The sequence below is a fragment of the Pantherophis guttatus genome, chromosome 1, assembly GCF_059756535.1.
Source record: "Pantherophis guttatus breed Tessera chromosome 1, ASM5975653v1, whole genome shotgun sequence".
NCBI classification, from domain to species: domain Eukaryota; kingdom Metazoa; phylum Chordata; class Lepidosauria; order Squamata; family Colubridae; genus Pantherophis; species Pantherophis guttatus.
The window spans coordinates 34,178,341-34,201,421 of NC_142063.1; the positions used below are offsets into that span (position 1 = coordinate 34,178,341).

The 23,081-nt window shown below is 34.6% G+C and overlaps 1 protein-coding gene across 7 annotated transcripts in view; it reads right to left on the reverse strand.

Annotated features, from left to right (window-relative positions):
• Window positions 1-536: 536 nt before the first annotated feature.
• The window catches only part of PPP2R5E (protein phosphatase 2 regulatory subunit B'epsilon), a 69,077-nt gene continuing 46,532 nt past the window's right edge, over window positions 537-23,081 (reverse strand). For 2 of the 7 annotated variants that reach the window (XM_034433552.3, XM_034433554.3), the window contains exons 4-15: window positions 16,961-17,062; window positions 15,120-15,212; window positions 14,504-14,634; window positions 14,342-14,401; window positions 12,054-12,162; window positions 8,566-8,619; window positions 8,400-8,450; window positions 7,832-7,951; window positions 6,327-6,454; window positions 5,177-5,278; window positions 4,297-4,440; window positions 537-2,775 (exon numbers count right to left, since the gene is read on the reverse strand). In XM_034433552.3, coding sequence (XP_034289443.1) covers window positions 2,676-2,775; window positions 4,297-4,440; window positions 5,177-5,278; window positions 6,327-6,454; window positions 7,832-7,951; window positions 8,400-8,450; window positions 8,566-8,619; window positions 12,054-12,162; window positions 14,342-14,401; window positions 14,504-14,634; window positions 15,120-15,212; window positions 16,961-17,062 — 1,194 coding nt within the window. In that variant the 3' untranslated portion in view covers window positions 537-2,675. The remainder of the gene's footprint in view (window positions 2,776-4,296; window positions 4,441-5,176; window positions 5,279-6,326; window positions 6,455-7,831; window positions 7,952-8,399; window positions 8,451-8,565; window positions 8,620-12,053; window positions 12,163-14,341; window positions 14,402-14,503; window positions 14,635-15,119; window positions 15,213-16,960; window positions 17,063-23,081) is intronic. The other 5 variants (XM_034433553.3, XM_087882024.1, XM_087882017.1 and 2 more) reach the window with 3 other exon arrangements.

The window sequence follows — 23,081 nt, forward strand, 5'->3', positions numbered from 1 at the left end:
AAATGTGTTCCACCATTATGGATGTAACAGAGGCTTAGACCTGTACAACATTAGTTAGACCTGTCATTGGGTGGGGGGCAGTTTTGTGGGGAAGCTGTTTTTACTCTATTCTCCACCAATATGGCACCTGCAAGAGTCCCTCTCCAAGAGAGATGGGTGGCTAAGAAATATAAAAAACAAACAGACAAACCTAATATCTCTGAAGGAAATGCAATGGAATCTGGCTTGAGTAATCAGACCCATCTTGGTTCTTTACTCAGAGAAAGCCACTTAATGGAAGGAATCTCATATTAAATGTTTATACCTCTTCAGATAGAAACCTGCCTGTAGAATAGTATTTTTTCCTCTCTAAAGAAAAAATGATCTGAAAACTGTCCCTAAGGTAACACTGCTGAAAACAACTGGAAGTCACTAACTCTAAAACATGGATTTTTAAATTTTTTTGCCACTTTAAAATAGTTTTGTTACAGAGAAACAGATTAAAACCCAAAACCTACAATAAAAAAGGACCGTCAGAATCAAGAAGGTCTGAGGGATATGATTTGTTATAAATTTATTTCATCTTCAGAATTTCAGGTTGCACCTTTGTTCCAGCACTTTTTAAAATAGAACATTTCGCCTATGGCAACATCTGCCAAGTTTACATTGAGTCCCAGTCAATGTTCTTAAAAGAGGCTTAGATTAATACCATTAAACCATGTTGTGTTTAGTGTTATATATGACTAGTTTAATTCTGAATCCCCCAACCTGCCCTGATTTAGCAGCGTCAAGTTTTTACAAAGCTCTTCAATTCACAACATCAGTATGAAAGACTCATATGTACAAACTGTGACCTGATAATCCCAAAATAGTCAGATAGGATTGTTTTTTTCTCTCTCCCAGTTGTCTTGGGGGCTGAAGCTGGGGCTGGGGGTGAAAACAATAAATCCACAAAGTCTACCAGGTATTTATATGGCGGGAAGAAAAAATATACAAGCTTATAATTAATACCACATTTTTGTCAATGTCAACAAGTTGTAAATTCATGTTTGCAAATATCACAAAAGACTCATGAACAACAACTTAGTTTTATACTGTAAGTAATGCCGGATCAATGGTTTAGGATTATCAATCACTATTGTCATATGCTGTCTATAACAGTTCAAAAGCATCCTGGAGAAAAATCCTGAAAAACACATACCTTACGGTATATAATAATGCACCTGCATTAGCTAAATATATACTGTACACAAGTCTTATCAGCATTTTATCTACCAAAGATGTGAGATTCCACTTTTAAATACAAAGCAGATAGCCAGTAATGTATACTTATAATACAGCCCTCTTTTTTCCTTTGTTTTTAAACCTAGAACAATTTGGTCACAATGCACCTTTGATATAAAATCATTTTAAATTTTATTATTAATACTCAGGACATTAGGATTGCCAGAATTTGGCTATTCTTCTTTCAATAGCATCTTGAGAACTGCTTTTGATAACAAATAAAACTGGGATTGGCATCCACCTTTAGGATGCTGAAACATGTTATCCATAATCCATTCCAGCTCAAAGCAAAAAAGACGTTACTGTGATGAGAAATACCATTAGGGTGCAAACTCACCACTAAATCTTTCCTCCCCAAAGATTACATCTTTTCTTTTCTTTTTTTCTTCTTTTTCTTTTGGCTGGAATGTTTAATAAATATATATCTAGAGAGGGAAGGCAACAACTTCAAATAATTCAAACTCTTTACTCAACTCATCCCTCACCTGTTAACACATATTCGATCCATCATGACAGTCATAAACCCATTTCATTGGTGTATTTTTTAAAAATTATTTTCAAATGGCCTAAAGAAAAATACAATAATTTAGCCTCAGTATTACTAACACAAATCTGGTCATATGATCAACGGTGTACATTTAATACTGATCATATATTGAAGTCTGTGTTGTTGCCACTGCACACTTAGTTAAGGATTGGTGAGATGAGCTTTGATTCATTGACGAATTCAGAGCATACTTCCCAATCCTGATTATAACCACCTCATACTATTTATAAAGTTCACACTGAGAAGCACCAAAGCAAGTTTGGTACTCAAAAGTTGCTTATACCAGGGAAAAAAAACTTCTTAGTATTAAGGACCTCTATTTTTAATGGCCCTATTCTGTATAAACATTCAACTCAAGAAGATGTGCAAAAAGGAGGAAAAAAATGTCAAATTACATCATAGTTATCAGAGGAAAAAGATGTTACACAAACTCATAAGAAAATGACAATCTTTTTTTCTCTTTTACTATAAATACATTTAACAGTTTAGCAGAAACACAAGCTAAATTTAAGATTGTTCACATTTGAAGTTGTATCACTCTCTGCTAATGATAAATAAGGAACAGGTCCTGACAATGGAATTTGGACATAGCAATTTTCATCAACAGATCTTTTGAAGACTGGTTTAAAGGGTTAAAACAATGATTTTTTTTTTAAGTTCTGAAAAGTCCATCTGTTGTCCAAACTTTGGATTGAAGTCCTTATTTTTTTTTTACTTAGAGACAGATATATACAGTGCTGTTGTAATAATGAAACAAATGTGAAATCTACTGTAAAGTTGCACAATACAGAAAACTGTTGCTCCATCTTCTACTACATACATGTGTGACTCCACAGGTTAATTAATGCTGCTTTGTTTCTTTTTGTTAAGTTGGAATTATTCCATCACGTCTAAGACCTCTTTTCAGTTCCAAATCTTCCAGTTTCTTCCATAGTTCTTCACGTTCTTTCTCTTTTTTCTTCTCACTAGCAAAATTTTTAAAAAATGGCAACATTTTAACACCTGAACCACTACAAAACAGTATTAGATGTAAATTATGCACCAAGTATCCAATTTTCTCTGAAGAATTCTAAAACTGAATATAAAAAAAGATAAACGTCATAGTAACATTATGGATTTTAATAACAATACAAGCAAATGGTGCCTTGTAATATTCAATTATTTCAAGTCCAAAAGTTGCATCATTGGCTCTCATAATGTATCTGAATTTCTTCACTGTTGAATGAAAATGTGCTCTAGATAAACAAAAAATTGCTAAAAGTTAATGAAATAAAGCTATGTATCAAATATATATTGTGGTATTGTTTTTTTAAAAAAATAAGTTTGTTGTTAATTCCTGCATTTAAAGCCATTTAAAACTATATTTTGTTTAATGTATCTCTTCACTGAGAAGTTACCATTGTACAAAGTCTAGTATAAACCTGCACCAGAAGGGTACATTTTGTTTCTAGGAATTATTATTTTTTTTGTTCTCTCCTTACTTATAACATTCCTATGTTTCATTATGTATGAAAACATTTGTTGGTAGCATTAATTTTCACCTTGAACTGTAATTGAATGGTGATCAAAATTTTTGAGACCAGCCTTTTACAAAATAGCTATTTTAGATTTTTATATTTTTCCTGTTTACAAGCTCTGTAATATTTCATTTTCCATTTTTCAAAGTCCAACTAATCTACCATCAAAATCTGTATAATAGAATGAATCATTCATCCCTAGAATGAAAAATACATATCAAACTTATGTAGAAACTATAGTATTGTACGTTCATGAACAATCTGAAATCTTAGAACTTTCTTTTAATAAAAACCAAAGCAAAAAAAAAAAAAAAGGTTTGCATCCTATAACTCATCAATGTTTTCTGTATTTATAATTACCACATTGCTGTTAATATCTGGTTCTAAACAATATTTTGGTTGGATTTGTAATAATTGAAATGTGGCTTTATTTTTTTTTTAAATAAAAGAATAAACAAACCACACCAGTGAAGAATCATTCTTAAATTATAATTTCTTCAATTCTTATCTAAAAAAGGTATAGTTTTAAAATATATTTGATGGAAAATGAATGAAAATTAATTTTGACAATTTGAGTTTAACTAATATAAGATTCCAGCCAAGATGCCCAAAATATGATAGTTGTATGCTTGACAACCGAGATTGTACAATTTCTCTATGAATATGAATCAAGTTTACATAATGATTCATATTATATTAGTAGCAACTTTTTATATGAGTTTTTCTATAAATTCCTACACATTAAACATTCTGTCTAGTTGAAAGAAAGAGTTAATAAGAAAGCATAATATAGAATCAATTGGTCTAAACCATAAGGTAGAAGGCGCACATCATATTAAGAGCATCTATTACCCCACCAATTACATTGCATATTTCTAAAAATTTTTAAAAAGCAGTGAGCTATGAGAGCCTGGTAATCGAATTAAACAACATTGTGGCCTCCAAAAATATGTGAGAGGCTATACTAACCTAACAAGGCTTGATGACATACAGTACCCTTCGCTTTGCTTGTGGGAACCCCAAGTCTCACAAAAGAAACGACTTTCACCAAGTCGCAAACTGCCCAGAGTTCCCGAAGTTTCCTCATTAGTTTCACCTGCTGCTTTGGATAAGCTGAAATTTCAGACAAAAGATGAACTATAATTGGAGAAGGATTATTAAAGAAAAGACAGAGAAACATTTTATCTAAGGTGCAACTAATGATTGTATGAATGGCACTTCTTCTAGATCCTGCAATGTCAAAGCCTTGGATGTATCAAGATAACAGATGCAGAAAAGCAGGACTGAAAATATGTCACTTTGCTCAGAGAGTTCAGTAAATGATCAGGTAGAAATCACAAGGGTTAGTGTCAAATGCTTTCTCACCCCACCAAAAAGTCTAGTATATTCTGAACATTATCTTCAAGCAAAGTGATGATTAAATTGTTGAGGGGTTATTATTATTTTTTTTGTAACTGTATGATTTTTATTAGATCTAAATTCTTGATACATGTAAGTCTTTAATAACATAGAGCCAAAAGAAGTTCTGTGAGGAATGCAAGTTCACAAGCTACGCAATGGGTACTGTATCTCATAAAGGGAGAAAAAAAATAACCATCTATGTCTTGCAAGGGCCAGGCTAATGAGCATGCAGGGAGAAAAAAATGAGGCATTGCAATCAATTTTGTGTGAAAATTATGCAATTACTGCAAAAAGGGAGGGAGGGAGGGAGGGAGGGAGGGAGGGAGGGAGGGAGGGAGGGAGGGAGGAAGGAAGGAAGGAAGGAAGGAAGGAAGGAAGGAAGGAAGGAAGGAAGGAACCAAAAACTGCAGGTTTTATGCAAAGCTGACAAAAAGCTTTAAAAAGTTACCGCTGGCGATCTGACTTGTAAGTTGCTGTGAGCTCATCAAACATGGCACTATTCATTTCCATGAATGCCTTCAGCACATTGTATACTAATGCCACAATAGCCCTGTAAAATATGAAAGAAAGTCATCAAACTGCTCAAAAAGCGCAGAAGAGCAGTAGAAAACATTTTGTAGTAGATTTGTTCTGTGTTCATGTTTGTAATATTCAAATTCCTTTCATTTTACTCACAAAAGGTAAATTATTCTAATCTAATCTCAAAGACTTTAAGACACCCTTGGAGACATTTCATTTGAATGATTGATGTCAGCTTCCATACCTACAATGTTTTAGGCTTTTGTGCATCTACAACATTATTAAAATTGATTAAACAAATTTTCTGGATGCAGTGGCCATAAAAGACAATAATTTTCTTTTGATATAAGGCCTTTCTTTACTTCCCCAAATCTATTAGGAACCCATGCTAATTTTTTGCAATCTGGCCCAATACTAGAAAGGGAAATTTAGACCTATATTTTAATAATGCTGACAGATACAAATTTGAAAAACAGAAAGAAGCTAAAATAGTTACTTGAAGGCACAAGAGAAAAAGAACATTTAAATTTGTTAAAATGTTTAACATTTACATTTAAAATTGTATTTCTCACACTATATTCTTTAAAAATGTGGAACCTCAGAAAAAGGTCTTTATTATAAAATTAAAAATACTGATCTTATTAGGCTCATACCTAAACATAGGTGGGCACTATTTTGAAACTTTAGTTTCACATTTTTCTTCACAAGTTTTCTTTCACTTAAACAATTCTTATTCAGTTCCTCAAAGTCATTTTCTACTGTAGAGCACACTGAATAAAACACCTTATGAAAAGCATTGTGAAGATTTTTATAAAAATAAACTTAATCAGGTTCCATCCCAAAAAATATGTATTTTCAAGTAACAAAGGGACACTTTATTCTTTGTTAGATGACTGAAATAATATTATGGTCTACATTTCCCTAGTTGGTGCTGGTATACAAGATACCAAGTAAGTATAGTAAACTACTGATAACATTACCATCATTCATATGTAGTTCTCCATATTACAATACAAAATAAAGCACTAAATCCAAACAAATGTACTGCAAAATCAGCAGCAACAGCAACCACAACTTACGGATTCCAGTGTTCTTTGGAAATCCTGTATAGACTGGAAAACATGATAGGAAGTATTACATTGGAATTCTCCTCTATCAAACTCATTATGTATTCATTATTCCAATAGTAAAGTGCTCTTTCAGCCACCTTGATGTAAAAAAAAAGAGTATTATTTTCAAAACTGCTTATGTCTGATTGCAAACAAAAGCAAGTAAAAAACTTGCCCCCCAAAAGAAATTATAACAGTAATACCCAACTGACAAAAGCAGGAATTTGCTTATGTAGAGTAAATTTTCTTAGCTGTCTCCCCCAGAAATTCAATAAAGTTTTCCCAACACAGGCAGAGATATTTGGTATGCATGCATGTGTGAGTGCATACTGGGCCATAATTGTCTGGCCCTTCAGACTGCATTACAATACTCCATCCACCATCTTGCCAGTGTTGACCCCACCCCTACAAATACTTTTGTGTTGGTGGGAGGAGAGAACAGAGAGAATAAAGTAAAGCAACTTCCAGTCAAAATTACTAGCTCAGAAGGGAATGTGGACAAGGGCAAGGACACAGTTCTCAGAACCATTTCTGAAATATCATAAATTATTTCCTATTACTGATTATTGACTTCCAATAAGCTATCGAACTACCCCCCAGAATGGTTGGACTGGTATATACCAGAAGAAAAATGGAATGTTCCACAGAACATCAAAACAGTACATCCTGCTAATTTTGTATATCTCTAATTAAATGCCCTTACTTATTTCTCTCTTTGGGGACCTGAAATATTAAATTACATCTGATGGAGTCTACTGACACAGAAAGATGAGGGACAAAGAGTCCACTGTACTTAGCAAATTATGCATCTTTCACAATTGTATATATATTTTCCATCTATCACTCTTCCCGATCCTATTAAGTTTTTTATGATTTCCATGGGCAATTAAAAACAAACATTTTTATACCTATCTCCATTTATTTTTCAGTAAACTGTAAGAATTTTATTAGAATGGATCCAATACTGATTCTTTCATAACAATCTCTTTCCCTAGTAGAAAGAAAAGGCGTGAGTGGTAGATGAATGTGGAATTTGCTTGTCACAAATTTTGAAAATCTTGCATGACTAAAAACAAGAAACAAAAATCCTGAATCTATTCATCTAAAAGGAACAAATATTATTACAAATTTCATTATATTTTTTTACAGCTAATAGAATTAACATTATTGTCCTTTTAAAAATAATGGCAGTTATAATACTAATAATAATATCAGCAACTATTACTAGTATAATATCACAGAAAGCCATTTATATCTATCTGACTGAAATTTGTCCAATCATCTTCTCATACTTAATTTGTAATAATAGACATGATAGAAATGGGCTTCTGAAGAAGAATTAGATCTAATGAGGATGTCAATTCCAATCAGACTCCACATTAATGTTTAAACCATTTCCCAAACTCCAATCTGAACCTAATCTTGCAGACATAACACATTTATAATAATTAGTCTCATCTAGTTGCAATACTGACCTGAAAATGAGGGCTCGAGACACATTTAGCTAATTGTTTAAATAAGGGTTCCTGAATTTTGACAAACTGTGAAGGTTCAATCACATCCAATATTTCTTCCAGCTCTCCAAGGAACATGACCTGAAATAATTTTTTTAAAAAATAAATAAATACAAATATATTTTCCTTACAACCTATCTATTACGTTTCCAAAGAAGCATCAATTCAATTGAATTTTATGAACAAAAGTAATGTTCATTTGCTAATACTAGCTGCAATTATTGGGGTGTTTCTTAAGAAATACTCTAAGTGCATTTTTAATTGATAATATCACGTAAAGAATGTTTCAATATTGTTTATTGTTTTGTATTTCAGATTGGCACCTATTAAAAATAAGAGTTTAAATATTACTTTTAAGAACATCCTTTTACATTTCCAGATGGCATTAAGAAAGTATTGCTTTATTTCTACCAGGATATGGGGCCTAATAATATTGCTTATGAAATACAACTGATTTCTGTCCCAAGATTACCCTTTTTCTTAGTAATCTATTTTAAATAGATAAAGAATGTAAGCTCATCAAATATACCTCTTTTTGACTGCAAGTTTTCGGCCAGAATTTCATTAAACCTCTAATGACCTAAATTAAAGCAGAAAAAGTAAACAAATCAATTAGAAATAATAATATACCAGTCCGCAAAAATTTTATTCAATATTTTAAAATGTTCATTTGTGCATGTATTTCTTATATTTACAGGTTCTGTGAGTGAAGGGTCTTTCTCTAGAAACTGCACAATGCAATACGCCAACTGCAGAAACAAAAGAAAACATGCACATTAAAATCTTTAATTTAAAGGAAAACAAAAATAGTTATAAGCGACTAAACTTGATGCATGGTTTGAATCATAACTAGTAAGGACAGAATGCCCAATAGTATTTCTTGGTTCTTTCATTCTACTTTTTGCCACAGAGTCTTCCACCTTTCATTAACTGTAACTAGTCTGGGGGATTCCTTTAAAACAAAACAAGGAGCAATGAATGAAGCTGTAATATAAAAGGACAGATTAGGGGTTCCCATCTTACTGCATTACCTTGCCTGTCTGTAAGTGGGCTGTTTGGGATATAGGTCTTATTTCACTACAAGCCATACTCTGCTTCTGCAAGCAAAACTCCAACCCATTTGTTCTAAATCACATTCCACAGTACAGGTAGTCCAGATAATACAGGTAGTCCATGATGATTGATGTATCATTTAAACCAGGGGTGGGGAACGATGGCCCTTTTATGACTTGTGGACTTCCAACTGCCGGAATTCCTGAGACAGCCATCGTTCCCGACCTCTGATTTAAACAGTAACAAAAGGACATTTCTAGTAGTCCTTGACTTACCACCATTCATTTAGTGACTGCTTAAAGTTACAATGGCACTGAAAAAAATGACTCGTGCCCATGGCAACATGATCAGATTTCAAACTTTGGAGGCTTGGCAAGTAGCATATATTTACGAAGATTACAGTGTCCCAGGGTCATGTGATCACCTTTTGCAAACTTGACAAGCAAAGTCAATGGGGAAGCCAAGTTCACTTAACAACCATGTTGATAACTTAACAACTGCAGTGATTTACTTGGCAAAAAAGGTAGCAAAATGGAGCAAAATTCATTTAACTTGCTTAGCAATGGAAATTTTGGGCTCAATTGTGGTCATAAATCAAGGAGTACCTGTGTGCCAGAACAACTACATAAATGTGAATTTTTTTTTTTTATTTGATTTATATGCCGCCCTTCTCCGGAGACTCAGGGCGGCTTACAATGCATTAAGCCATAGCCTTCATACTTTTGTATATTTATACAAAGTCAGCTTATTGCTCCCACAAACTGGGTCCTCAATTTACCTACCTTAGAAAGGATGGAAGGCTGAGTCAACCTTGAGCCTGGTGAGATTCGAACTTACAGTAATTGCAGGCAGCTGATGTTAATCATAATGCTATCAGTCTGCTGAGCCACCAGGCCCTTTATTTAATAACACTTACTATTCATCACTAAATAATTTGTCTTTAAGATATTTTTTCTTTACATTTCTGGCAGCATTATGCACCTTCGGAGAGCTTATGAGATGAGTTAGTGGCTTTGTAGAAAATAGATATATGAAAAGCTAGCAAGGCTACATCTGCAGAAACATTAAGAGGAAACATTTACCAAACAATGCTTTCAATGATTGAGGTTAGGCATGCAGTATGGTAACAATTATTAGTTTAAGAAAAGAAGAATATTCTAAAACCTAAAGTACAGGAACAATTAGAATTCATGCTGGATATTTCGCACACCATGATCACATCTGACACAAGTAGTTAATTGTATAACATCAGAAACAAGCTTTTTTAGCTCTATCCATACTCCTTACTGGATAGAAGGGATTGTTTTTAAAACATAAAGTGCTCCTCTTATTTTCTATAGTTCCATTTCAGATACAACCTTCAACTGACATAGAATTCACCAAGAAGTAAATTAAGAAAGGGAAAAAAATGTAAGCAGATTATTATGACTGTTTGCTTTTCCCCAATCAAATATGGGGACGTATAAAACCCTGAATTTCCTACTTTGAAAGAAAGATGGTAGCTACTAATAAACAGACACAGATATAGATAGCTGCTTGACCTAGAACCTATTTTATTTTTGGTAACGGAACCCATTCCATTTTTGTTCTCATCCAAATGTGCTAATTTGGGGAAAGGGAGGGCTTCTGACTCCCCAAGCTGTATAAAGATTCAAAGTCTTTCTTTTGTAGCCTCAGAGCATCTTTCAAACAAGCTGTTGAATGTTACCAGTATGATTACTGTAAATCAGTGACAGTTTTCCATGACTTTAAGGTAAAATAAATGCATCAGAAGCATAAAATAGTTTAACTCTTAAAAAATTAAGGGAACCTACCCAGCTCTGAATTTCAATCATACTGATGTGGCTTAAATCTATGCAATATCATTCATTGTAGCACAGTTACCAAAACAACATTCATCTTTCTGCTAGATGTAGTATTAGTACTTAGACTTATATACTGCTTCACAGTGCTCTTACAGCCTTCTCTAAGCGGTTTACAGAGTCCCCAACAATTTGGGTCCTCATTTTACCCATCTCGGAAGGATGGAAGGCTGAGTCAACCTTGAGCCTGGTGAGATTTGATCTATCAAACTACAGGCAGCCAGCAGTCAGCAGACGTAGCCTGCAGTACTTGCACTCCTACCACTGCACCAATGTACCTCTCAGTGCAACATTAAATGGTGTTTTAAAAAGTCCTAGTAAGATCTAGTCAGACCTCATTATTTTCTATCACATTCTTAGCACTTATCAATGCAGGTGCAATCTCTGTCACAATTTGTTCACTTTAGATGGTTCTGAACCACATCAATTTGTTTTCTATGAAATGCATATTGGTCACACAATACTAGGTAAAAAGATGAGCTTTAAAAGTTGAAGTAACCTCATTTTTAGCTTTCTAAAATTTTTAGTTTCTGAGTTTAAATGCTATCAATTTGCTCTGGTAACTTGGCATTTGCAATTTTTTGAATACTTGCTTTACACCTTTGCACAGACTTTCAAAGACTTGGATGTGTAAAAAGATTCAGTTTTAAGATAAAGACACCTTCAAGTCAAGTTTGGCTCCTACTGGCTGCACTGACCTATCCATGCTGTTTTCTTGGCAATAATACTTAAACAGTTTATCTCTTGCTTTGCCCAGGATGTCTTTTGACTTCCCAGTCGAGCCTGTAATTTTGGAGTTTCCTCATGGCTTCCCATCCAAGAAGTAACCAGACTCAATCAAGACCTGACAATGTATGGCAGGTGGTTGCTACCGATACTCCATATTAGGGGATTTAAACTATTTTTATTTTAAAATATATTATTAAAATTTGTTGTTTCAATATTCTTTTTTTCCTTCAGTTTTAAAGAAAATTAAAGCAGAAAGCAGTGATTTCTTTGATTTGGGTTTAGCAAATTGGGAAAATCCAGTTACTATGACACCTTTTATAGCTTAAAGTACTATAAGAATCCAGTCAAATGTGGCCTATTCGATAAATCTAGTTTACAACCGTGAATGGGTTAGAACAATTTGTGGACCCAGCATGTGCTTCTTTATGCATGGTAGTAAATTTGTTTTAACTTAGTTAATATTCTACACTGTTTATAGAACAGAATGTGACACAATTCTTACAAAAATGTAATACATAGCATAGTACTTAAATTTCTACCTGTGCATGGAACAGCGATAGACTCCTAACGGTATGTAGAGGGATCAATACTTTCACCAAAAACTGTTTATGCTCTGCTTTAAGAGGTAAAGCAAAGCCATTGATAATACTAGAAATAAGAAAAGAAGAAATTTTTTATTTATTTATTTGTTACATGATATATAATTTGCTTTTCCTCCAAATGTACTGAACTCCATCTTTATTTTCTTTCCACCATAAAAACCCTGTGAAATAGATTGAGTGCAACTGGTCCAAACCCAGTCAGTGACTACGGTGAAGAGTGGACTTGAACCTAGATATCCCTGGACCTTGTTCTATATCTTACGTATAATGTACTCAATATACAATATAATATATTGAAATCTGAAATGAGAAAAACTGCTTCTGATCTAGCACAAGTGCACTTTCTGCAGCTGTAAGCAACTCCTTAAAGAGACATGTGTTTTCATGAAACTGCATAGAAGCTATGTAGGTTTGAGAAAACACTCTCTGAATTCAGGAAATGTTATTTTTATTTTTATTTTATTAAATTTGTATACCGCCCTTCTCCTGCTGGACTCAGGGCGGTGCACAGCCAAAAATAAAAAACATTCCAATACAAAATTTAATTTTTTTTAAAAGAATTACACAACTTTGGCCCAAAATTTAAAACATCCCAACTAAAACCCATAGACAATTTAAAAATCTAACATCTCAAAAGGTGTGTGTGTGTGTGTGTGTGTGTGTGTGTGTGTGTGTGTGTGTTTATGCCAGCCCTGCTTGGTGGAAAAGAAAAGTTTTTAGGGCACGGCGAAAAGCCCCGAGATCTGGTATCATGCATATCTCCGGGGGTAAATTGTTCCAGAGGGCAGCCACAGAGAAGGCCCTCCCCCTGGGGGTCGCCAGCCGACACTGCCTGGCTGACGGTACCCTGAGGAGTCTCACTCTGTGGGAGCGTACTGGCCGGTGGGAGGCTATCGGCTGCAGAAGGCGGTCCCGCAAATTATGGGTATGTTATAAAAATACTGCACATTCATAATCACTGATCACTTTTATACAGGATTAGACTCTGAAAAGCCCACATGTAAAGCAGTGCATATAATTCTATTTTGTTGTTGATGATGACTGATTTACTGTTCTGACTGTTTTAATTCCTGAGACATTCTGTACTGTTCGCTTATGTACTTTGTCCATTTGCTGGAACAGATCCGTCTATAAATACTGATAAATAACTAAATAAGCCTAGAGACGTTTCTCTTACTATTATGGTTCATCACACAATTAGCCAGAAGTTTAGTTGGGATTTGGCATTTTTGTCCACCTATTGATTCCTTCCCAAGGACCTTCAATTGGCAGATGTGGATGTTTGATGATGTTAAAGGTATCGTAAGCAGGATATATTGTAAACTATTCCATCGATCCATTGCTGCCTTTTGCAATGGATCGATGATTTCGTCAATGCTGATGTTGTTTAAGTGGTGCTCCAGTTGTTTTGGGATTGTACCCAAAGCGCCTAATACTATTAGTACTACCTTTGCTTTCTTTTGCCATGGCCATTCTATTTTTATTTGCAGATCTTTGTGTTTTGTGAACTTTCTATGTCCAGCATTCAGACTTTTTTGTCTTTCTTAATTTACAATTGTTAAGTCTGGATACAGGATGTGATAGTTCCAGTAGTTATGTAGCAGATTATTATTGTCCATTATTCATATTTATATTCCATTTTTTCTTTGGGATTCAAAAAGAGTCTCCAGAAAGTTATAAGAAAAACTAATTTTATTAGCTTTTAAAAAGGCCCTGAAAACATATTTTGATGATGTTACCTAGTTTGGTAATGAAACATCTGCAAGAAAACAACCAAGCTCTGAGACCACCAAGGACTCCATACATTTTTGTAAAGGCTTTGACTGATTTTAATTATTTGACTTCCTTCGTTTATTTTAATTGCCGTTTTAACTATTTTTAATGCATCAGTGTTGTTTTATATTTCTTGTAAAATACCAAGGTATTGGTACTAGGCAGTCTACCAAGTTAAATAAATAAATTTAATTCAAATCAAATTAGGTTAAATCCTGGAAACAAGTTTTGGTCATTTGTTTTCTTGTCTTTTGAATGAATAAATGAGGGTCAGGATATAATGAAAATGTAATTGTGTGATCTGGCATCTAAATTTAGTTTTTATATTACTTTTAATGAAGTAAGCTTTTGCTAATGTATAAATAAATAAATATAGCTTTAACATATTAACTCTAATGAAAGAGCAGTATATTTACATCCTTGGTTAGTTGTAAAGAATGGGACTTCATTACCTTCCTAATATTTCCAGCAATTCAGCCACACCATTGAAGTGTTCAGTTTCATAAACAAACCTGCAAAGCAAATTGCATACATTAAATGTTCATATTTATTCAGTAATACTATCATGTAACACCAAAAGAAATTTCTTGTGCCCCTATTATATTAAAACTTACCGTAAAAAAATATTATTAATCTGTTTTCTGATAAATGCTCTAAGACCAAGGAACTTGCCATAAATTCTGTGTAAAACTGTTTTTAAATAGTCCCGTTCCCGAGGATCTTCACTGTCAAATAGCTCCAAAAGCTAAAAAATAAAGTAAAACACAGCAGGTTACAAATGCTACTTGACTTTCAGCTTTTAATATCTCTGAAATGCTTTATTCTATCCAAAACCTGCACTTTTCTGTTTACTATGTTCCAAAATCACATTAGTTTTTATCATCACGTCATTAGTTTTTAATCTTTCCACCTAATTCTTGCCATGTTTCTTTATTAGCAAGTGATAGCCGAAGAGGGTCAATTCAGATTTCCTGCAGGACTTAAGGTGTATATTCATATGAAGCAAGAAATGTTTCACTTAGTGGATTCTAGCAAACTCTTGTATAAAATTTTTAGTCGTAGCATTTATGATTTCTTGAACTTAGCTGTACTTCTCCGATGTTAAACATTCATACAAAATATCCCTTGAATTGAATGAGTACAAGTAATTAAACGTTACCATTCATCTTGATTAACAAAGGCTGGTATATGTATTAATACCATAAGATTAAATAAAATAGAGCTCTGTACCTGTAATACAAATTTTTGATCTATATACTTTTTGGCAATGCTGGGCTGAAATTCTTGGCTTTCCAAAAATCGTATGAAAAATTCATATACAAGCTGCAAAAAATAATAACACAGGTTAGTCCTGATTAAATGCATGTTGTAATTCTACTGCAGATATTAATGTGTTATTATTTTTGTAAATTTTGTTAAGAGAAAGTAATTTAACATAAAGATATATTTTGATCATTTCAGCTTCCCAGCTGCTGCCTCACTTCTCATATACAGAAGCCCTAAATGTTCCCCATGTAAACACTTTCTGTTGATGACACTACTGTTCAATCCATTTTTTTAAAAAAAAGTTAAATATAAATCTGGACAGATTTATATTTGTGTTCACATAAATCTTTGTGACTCAAATCTAGTGCTCATTCATTCTTCTTATTTAACTATCATCAGAACTCACAATAAGAGCAGACACTCTCCACCTGTATACTTATTCACTGAATTGTCAAATTTCCCAGGAGTAATCAAAAGCATATTCTTTTTGCCCTCCAGACTTTTGAAATCACATAAAATAAAGCAATTGCAATATTGAAGAGAGTTAAATTAAACTGTTTGGATTCATGTAATAGCAATCAGAAAATGTTTAGGACTATTATACACTACAGCAAGAGGGATGTCTGATTGATTGATCAGATTTAATCAGAAGTCTCTAGGATACTACAAAAACTTGGCTTCTTTCCACCTGAAGATCACTTATATACCCAGCCTACTTAATTAGATCATTCCATTAGATCTGTCAGAGAAGGCATGCTCTGTGTGCCATCAGCTAAGGGTCAATATCTGGTGCATCCCAATGCCCAGTTGCCAACCTCAGGGAACATTCTTCCCCCCAAAATTAGATGTTCTTTTGATATTCTGGAAGGCCCTCAAGATCTTGTTATGTTATCAGGCCTAGCGTTTCCAGGGTCCCGGAGACATGTTTAGATGGCTACAATACCAGCTATTTTTATTCTTTGCTTAAGGTTTGTATCTCTGATCTTATAGTTTTTATGTAAATGTGTGTGTTGGGGGGGGGGGTGTTGTATCTGTGGTTTTTGTATGTGGTTTTACTCATTTGTTGTATACCGTCCAGTGTTGCCTTTGGTTTGTTTCAAACAGGGTGGATTTGATTTAAATTAATTCGATTTAAATCATAAATTTTAAAGAGCAACTGTTATCTTGGTCCCACAGAGGCTCCTCCTCTGACCCGCTATTGACTCATCGAGAGTCCCATTCACTTTAATGGGACAGCTGGTGATGCAGCAGTGACACAACAAGTTAGCTAACTAACATTTTGGATCTGAAATGACAAGTGCTCTTTAAATGTAAAGACTCATTCTTACTGGTAGTTATAATCTTTAATATTGTTATTTGCAAACAAAATGAAGATTTCCTATTTAGAGTGCATGTTATCTCAGTTTGCAGAGCTTGGATTCATTGAATGAGTTTACCAAAAATGTAAATATTGCAGAATATATAGCCTCATGCTACATAACTAAGCTCTATTTCATGCTGAATAAATTAAATTATTAATCTATCTTAAATATAAAATTATCTTTAGATTTTTACTCCAAAAGCATTTTATTAAAATAAATTTGATAAAAAAAAAAAAAATAAATTTAAATTTTAAAAATCTGATTTTTAAAAAATTTATTTTTTAAAAAATAATGATTTTTATCCACCCTGGTTTCAAACATCCCACTGATGCTCCCCCAACCTCTGCAATAGCCTATCCCTCCCTATTATAGTTTTGAGAGCTATGAAAGCATAGCTCTTCAGCAGGCATGTGGGGTTGCTTGAAGACTGCTAAATAAAATTACCTGTAAATGTGGCCATGATGCTTCAAGAGTGGGTTCATCTTCTTCTGGATCAAACTCATTGCTATCACTTGGAGGAAGTGTTCTGAATATATTGCAAGAAACCTTGAAATGGCAAAGAAAGAATGTTCAAATTTCTATTACAAAAATCAACGAGTTAAGAAATGAGATGTAGCGATTAAAATAGAATATTTTTGGATAATTTACAGATTATAAGAATTAATTCTACAAAAGATTCTGGAAAATTATTCTTAGATAGTAACAATTTATATGGCACTATATATTATGAAGAATCTGATTCTTGTCAGATTTTTTTACCCTTGTAATAAAAGCAGGTAACAGCTTCTGACAGCGCTAAAGAGGCTGCATTTTTGCTACTACAGGTAGTCCTCAACTTACAAGCACAATTGAGCCCAAAATTTATGTTGCTAAGTGAGATATTTATTAAGTGAGTTGTGCCCCATTTTATGACTTTTCTTACTACATTTGTTAAGTGAATCACTGCAGTTGTTAAATTAGTAACACAGTTGTTAAGTGAATCTGGTTTCCTCATTGAGTTTGCTTGTGAGAAGGTCACAAAAGGTGATCACGACCCTAGGACGCTGCAACCTTTATAAATGTGAGTCAGTTGTCAAGCATCCGAATGTAAATCACAAGACCATGAAGAGTCGTAAGTGTGAAAAATGGTCATAAGTCACTTTTTTCAGTGCTGTTGAAACTTCAAATGGTCACTAAGTGAACTGTTGTAAATCGAGGACCTGTACTCTAAACTGATTAGCACCTTTAAGTTCCAGCCTGAAGAAGCTACACTACAGAATAGGAAAATGTTTGTACCACATATTCTTAATCCAATAAAGGAGAATATCTGTAGCTCAGGGTTGAAATGAAGGGCACCAAGGACCCTAATTTTTAATCCAGGTCAAGTGAGAGTACAGGTTGTTCTCAGTTTATGTCCACAATTTAGACCAGAATTTCCATTGTTAAGCAAGGTAGATGTGAAGTGAATCACACCTGATTTTACTACCTTTTTATCACACATGTTTAGTTGTTAAATGAATCACGAGATTGTTAAGGCAATCTGGCTTCCCCCATTGACTTTGCTTATCAGAAGCTGGTTGGGAAGATTGTAAATAGCGATCACATGACCCGAGACAACCCAACTGTCATAAATACATCCTGGTTGCCAAGTGCCCTATTTTGATTATGTGACCATGGGGATGCTGCAAACTTTGTCAGCATGAGGACTGGTTCTAAGTCACTTTTTTCAGTCACTGCAACTTTGATTATAAATTAAGGACTACTGTACTGCATTCAAAACCCATTTCACTGGTTTTCAAGATGTCATTTCACTCTCAGTTTCAGTAGGACAGGGTTTATCAGCCAGCATGACTGGCTGGGGAACGTCAACACATCTTAGAGTTGCCCAATCTGGGAAACATTGAACTAAGATGTTTAAATGTCACAAAAACCTTATCAGGATTTGAAATGAAGCCCTCATCTCTCTGTCTCGTCCTCTCTCATATACATCTATAACTAATGCTATGAGTTTGAAAACAACAAATTTTCATTTACATTTTAATACATAAAAACTGAGGACTGGGATTCCTCATTGCTTCCTTTGGCTCGCTTGTTTCTAGCTTTTAATTGCATCATAAAAAGTATATGATATTACCAAAGTTTCAAATTTTAATGCTATTTTATTATTCAAGTAATTTATTTTGTTCTTCGTTTCAATCATGTTTATTTTTCCCATGGTTTTACTGTGATTTGAATCAAACATTCATTACATAGTGGGACAATTTTATACACACACACACCCACCCACCCTAATAACAGCATAAAAGTAAATGTGTCCTCAATTTGAACTTGACTCTCAACTGCAATCTTGCAGTTTTGTTGTTAAGGATCCAGTCTGTCACTGCCTTTTTCCAAGATATTTTTTCCAATTTACCAGTCTTGCCAATGACATTGGTATTCCCTGCCTAGTTTATCAAATTAGTCAACACTGAGTAAAAGCTATCACTTGTAGAAGTACAGCATTAATATAGAGTACTTAAAAGTGTATTATTAATTTAAAGTAATGAATAATAATCTACACACTTTTCTATATGTAAATAAAAGAAATATAGCCACAGGATTTGATAGGCACTTCAGATTTTTTATCAAATACAATAAACAGCAACCACTTCCAATTAAAACACAGATACTGAGAAACAGTGACTAAGAATAAGTTGTTCTGCATCTCCTCACCACAAGAGGGTGCATTCTAATATACTGCTAATAAAAACAAGATTACTTTTACTGAGATCTTTAGAATGTATCTCACACAGCATGTTATTTCCAGAAGAAAGAACCCTTATAATTAGTAATAAATACCATAATATATTTAATCTTTCTTTGGGACATAGCTGTTAACATAATCTATGTTCTGTTTTCCATAAATTAAGACCCATCTCACAGGATCAATGTCAGCTATTCATATTTGACTAGGTATGGACAACAGAATCAATCAAATTAGGCACATTGGGAGAAATGAAGGATTCCTACGATGGCGCAGTGGTTAGAGTGCAGTACTGCAGGCTACTTCTGCTGACTGCCGGCTGCTTGCAATTTGGTAGATCGAATCTCACCAGGCTCAAGACTGACTCAGCCTTCCATCCTTCTGAGGTGAGTAAAAAAACCAGATTGTTGGGGGCAATATGCTGACTCTGCAAACCGCTTAGAGAGGGTTGTAAAAGTACTGTAAAGCGATATATAAGTCTAAGTGCTATTGCTATTAATGCTGGCCCTTATCATAGTAATCAAGACAACTCTAATTTGTTAAAACATATTAAAAATTAAGAAAACTATTAAAGCTGAGAAAAATGAGACTGACAATCACTTGAAAGAATAATGATTAAATATTCTGCAAACCAGAACATATTATCCTCTGTGTTATAGAAAGGATTACACTTTCTACATAAGTCATATATCTAATCTGAATTGTATGTCCTTAAATTTTCCTCCCCACCTCCAAATAAAGAATCAACAATGAGGCATGCTTCTGAGGAGCAGAAATACCCTCTATTTTAAACTATCAGACAAGTAATTTTAGATACCGTGTTTCACCGAAAAAACAACCTACTCAGAAAGTAAGTCCTAGCTTGATTTTTACACATTTGCCCTATATAAGTCCTACTCCCAAAATAAGCCCTAATTAAAACCCCGCCCACTGCAGGATGCACAGGTAAAAATTAAACTAGGGTGGGGATGGAGGGAGCTGCCTTACTACTTATCTTTGGATAATTGCAGCCAGGCCTCGCACACCTCGGCCCATTTCTTTTGCTGCAGCTGACAAGGCTTTCCTGAAGGCCTCTGTAGCCGATCGATCCAGAGCTCTGTCATTGGCTGCAGAGTCCTTCAGGAAAGCCTTGATGGACTTACCAGTTGAAGAAGTTCCTGAAGGCCTCTGATAGTGAAAAAAAGGCCCGGGGCGATGCGCACAAGTGAGGTGAGTCAGTGGACAACATCCTCCCCCCTACCCCCGAAAATAAGACCTAGTGCCTTTTTTGGTGACAAAAAAATATATAAGACAGGGTCTTATTTTCTGGAAAACATGGGTATATGATGCAAGAAAAAGGGGGGAAATGGCTAGAGAAAGTACTTTCTACTTTTCTACTTAATATTGCCAGTCACCGACAAAAGAGTGAAAAATTAAGATTTCTGGAGATAATTTCAGGTAAAGGGGGAACCCTGTTACATGAGCAATAATCAAAACTTTTTGTTTATGGAAATAACATTTTAAACATTCTGTAAAAATTGTACTATTTAAAATACCTGATATAGACCCTTACTCAAAATGAAATATTTTTTAGAGTAAATATGTATCATTGGATGGAGGGTTTTCTTGCAATTCTTGAAGCAGACTGTTACATCTATCAAAGGAACGTTTGGCAATTGACGCACCAGAAATCAAATAAGTATACTGTTTACAGGATTAATATTTATAAGGTGCTAACACTGAGGCTAACATTTTGACATCCAGGTTGAATGACTGATGGCTCAGACTTATGATGGTGCTAGAAAAAGTTATTAGCCTGTGGTTGCTAGCACACCAAAAACTTTCAACATGATCCCCACGGCCCCAAAAGTTCTTACCAAATTAGAATCCTTAAAAGAAGAGGAAAATTATTAACTGGGGAGAAACTATATTAATTGAGTTGTTTTAACTAAACTGTTAATGAGTTTAGATTTAATTTATTCTGATCCAACTTGCCATTTTATAAAATATAGATAGTCCTTCACTTACAACCATTTGCTTAACAGTTCAGAGTTATAACTGGAAAAAGTAACTTATGACCTATCTTCAAAATTACAACTATTATAACACCCCACAGTCGTGCAATCCTAATTTGGATATTTGGCAACCAGTTTGTGTTTACCATGGCTGCAGAATTCTGCAGTTATGTAATTACAGTTTTTGACCTTCCTAGCTAACTTCTGAAAAGCAAAGTCTATGAGGGAAGCCAGATTTAATTTAATTACCAACTTAATTTGCTTAACGAGCACAGTAAAAATGGTTGTAAAATTGGGTCAGGTCTCAGTTGTGGCTGTAAGTGGAGAACTATCTATATAGTATTCAAAGACCAAGTACAACCAATTGGTATAAAAATATGCTGACCTTCTACCAGAAAATTCCATAAACGGCAAAGCATTCTTTATGTACAGACATTACATACAAAGTATAATCATTAAATTAAAAATTCAGTATAATGCCTCCAGGTAACATACTGCTGAAACTGTAGGAAAACTGCCAGTTTTTATTACTGTAATTTTCAATCAATGTTGAAGGTCTGATTTTAGCTTTTAAGGGTATTAATGTGTATATAGGTTTTTGTTGTTGTTAGTTGCAAAGTCATGTCCGACCCATCGCGACCCCATGGACAACGTTCCTCCAGGCTTTCCTGTCCTCTACCATCCTCTGGAGTCCATTTAAGCTCACACCTACTGCTTCAGTGACTCCATCCAGCCACCTCATTCTCTGACATCCCATTCTTCTTTTGCCCTCAATCTTTCCCAGCATTAGGTTCTTCTCCAGTGAGTCCTTTCTTCTCATTAGGTGGCCAAAGTATTTGAGTTTCATCTTCAGGATCTGGCCTTCTAAAGAGCAGTCAGGGTTGATGACCGATTTGATCACCTTGCAGTCCAAGGGACTTGCAGGAGTCTTCTCCAGCAACGTGAATTGAGCAAAGGCCTCAATTCTTTGGTGCTCAGCCTTTCTTATGGTCCAACTTTCACAGCCATATATTGCAACTGGGAAAACCATAGCCCTGATTATGCACTTTTGTTAGCAGGGTGATGTCTCCGCTTTTTAGTAAGCTATCTAGATTTGCCATAGCTTTCCTCCCCAGGAGCAAGCGTCTTTTAATTTCTTGGTTTCAGTCCCCATCTGCAGTGATCTTGGAGCCCAGGTAAATAAAATCTATCATTACCTCCATTTCTTCCCCATCTATTTGCCAGGAATTGAGAGGCCGGATGCCATGATCTTAAGTTTTCTTAATCTTGAGTTTCAAGCCAACTTCTACACTCTCCTTCTTCACCTGCATCAAAAGGCTCTTTAGTTCCTCTTCACTTTCTGCCATTAGAGTGGTATCATCTGCATATCTGAAGTTGTTGATATTTCTCCCGGCAATTCCAACTTTTGATTCATCTAGTCCTGCCTTTCTCATCATGTGCTCTGCATATAAGTTAAATAGGCAGGGCGACAGTATACCGCCTTGCCGGACTCCTTTCCCAATTTTGAACCAATCAGTGGTTCCATATCCAGTTCTCACTGTTGCTTCTTGACACGCATATAGATTTCTCAAGAGACAAATAAGATGGTCTGGTACTCCCATCTCTTTTAAGAACTTACCACAATTTGTTGTGATCCACACAATCAAAGGCTTTAGCGTAGTCAATGAAGCAGTAGTAGATGTTTTTCTGAAACTCCCTAGCTTTCTCCATGATCCAGGGTATGTTGGCAATTTGATCTCTAGTTCCTCTGCCTCTTCGAAATCCTGCCTGTACTTCTGGTAGTTCTCAATCCACATACTGCTGGAGCCTAGCTTGTAGGATTTTAAGCATAACTTTACTAGCATGTGAA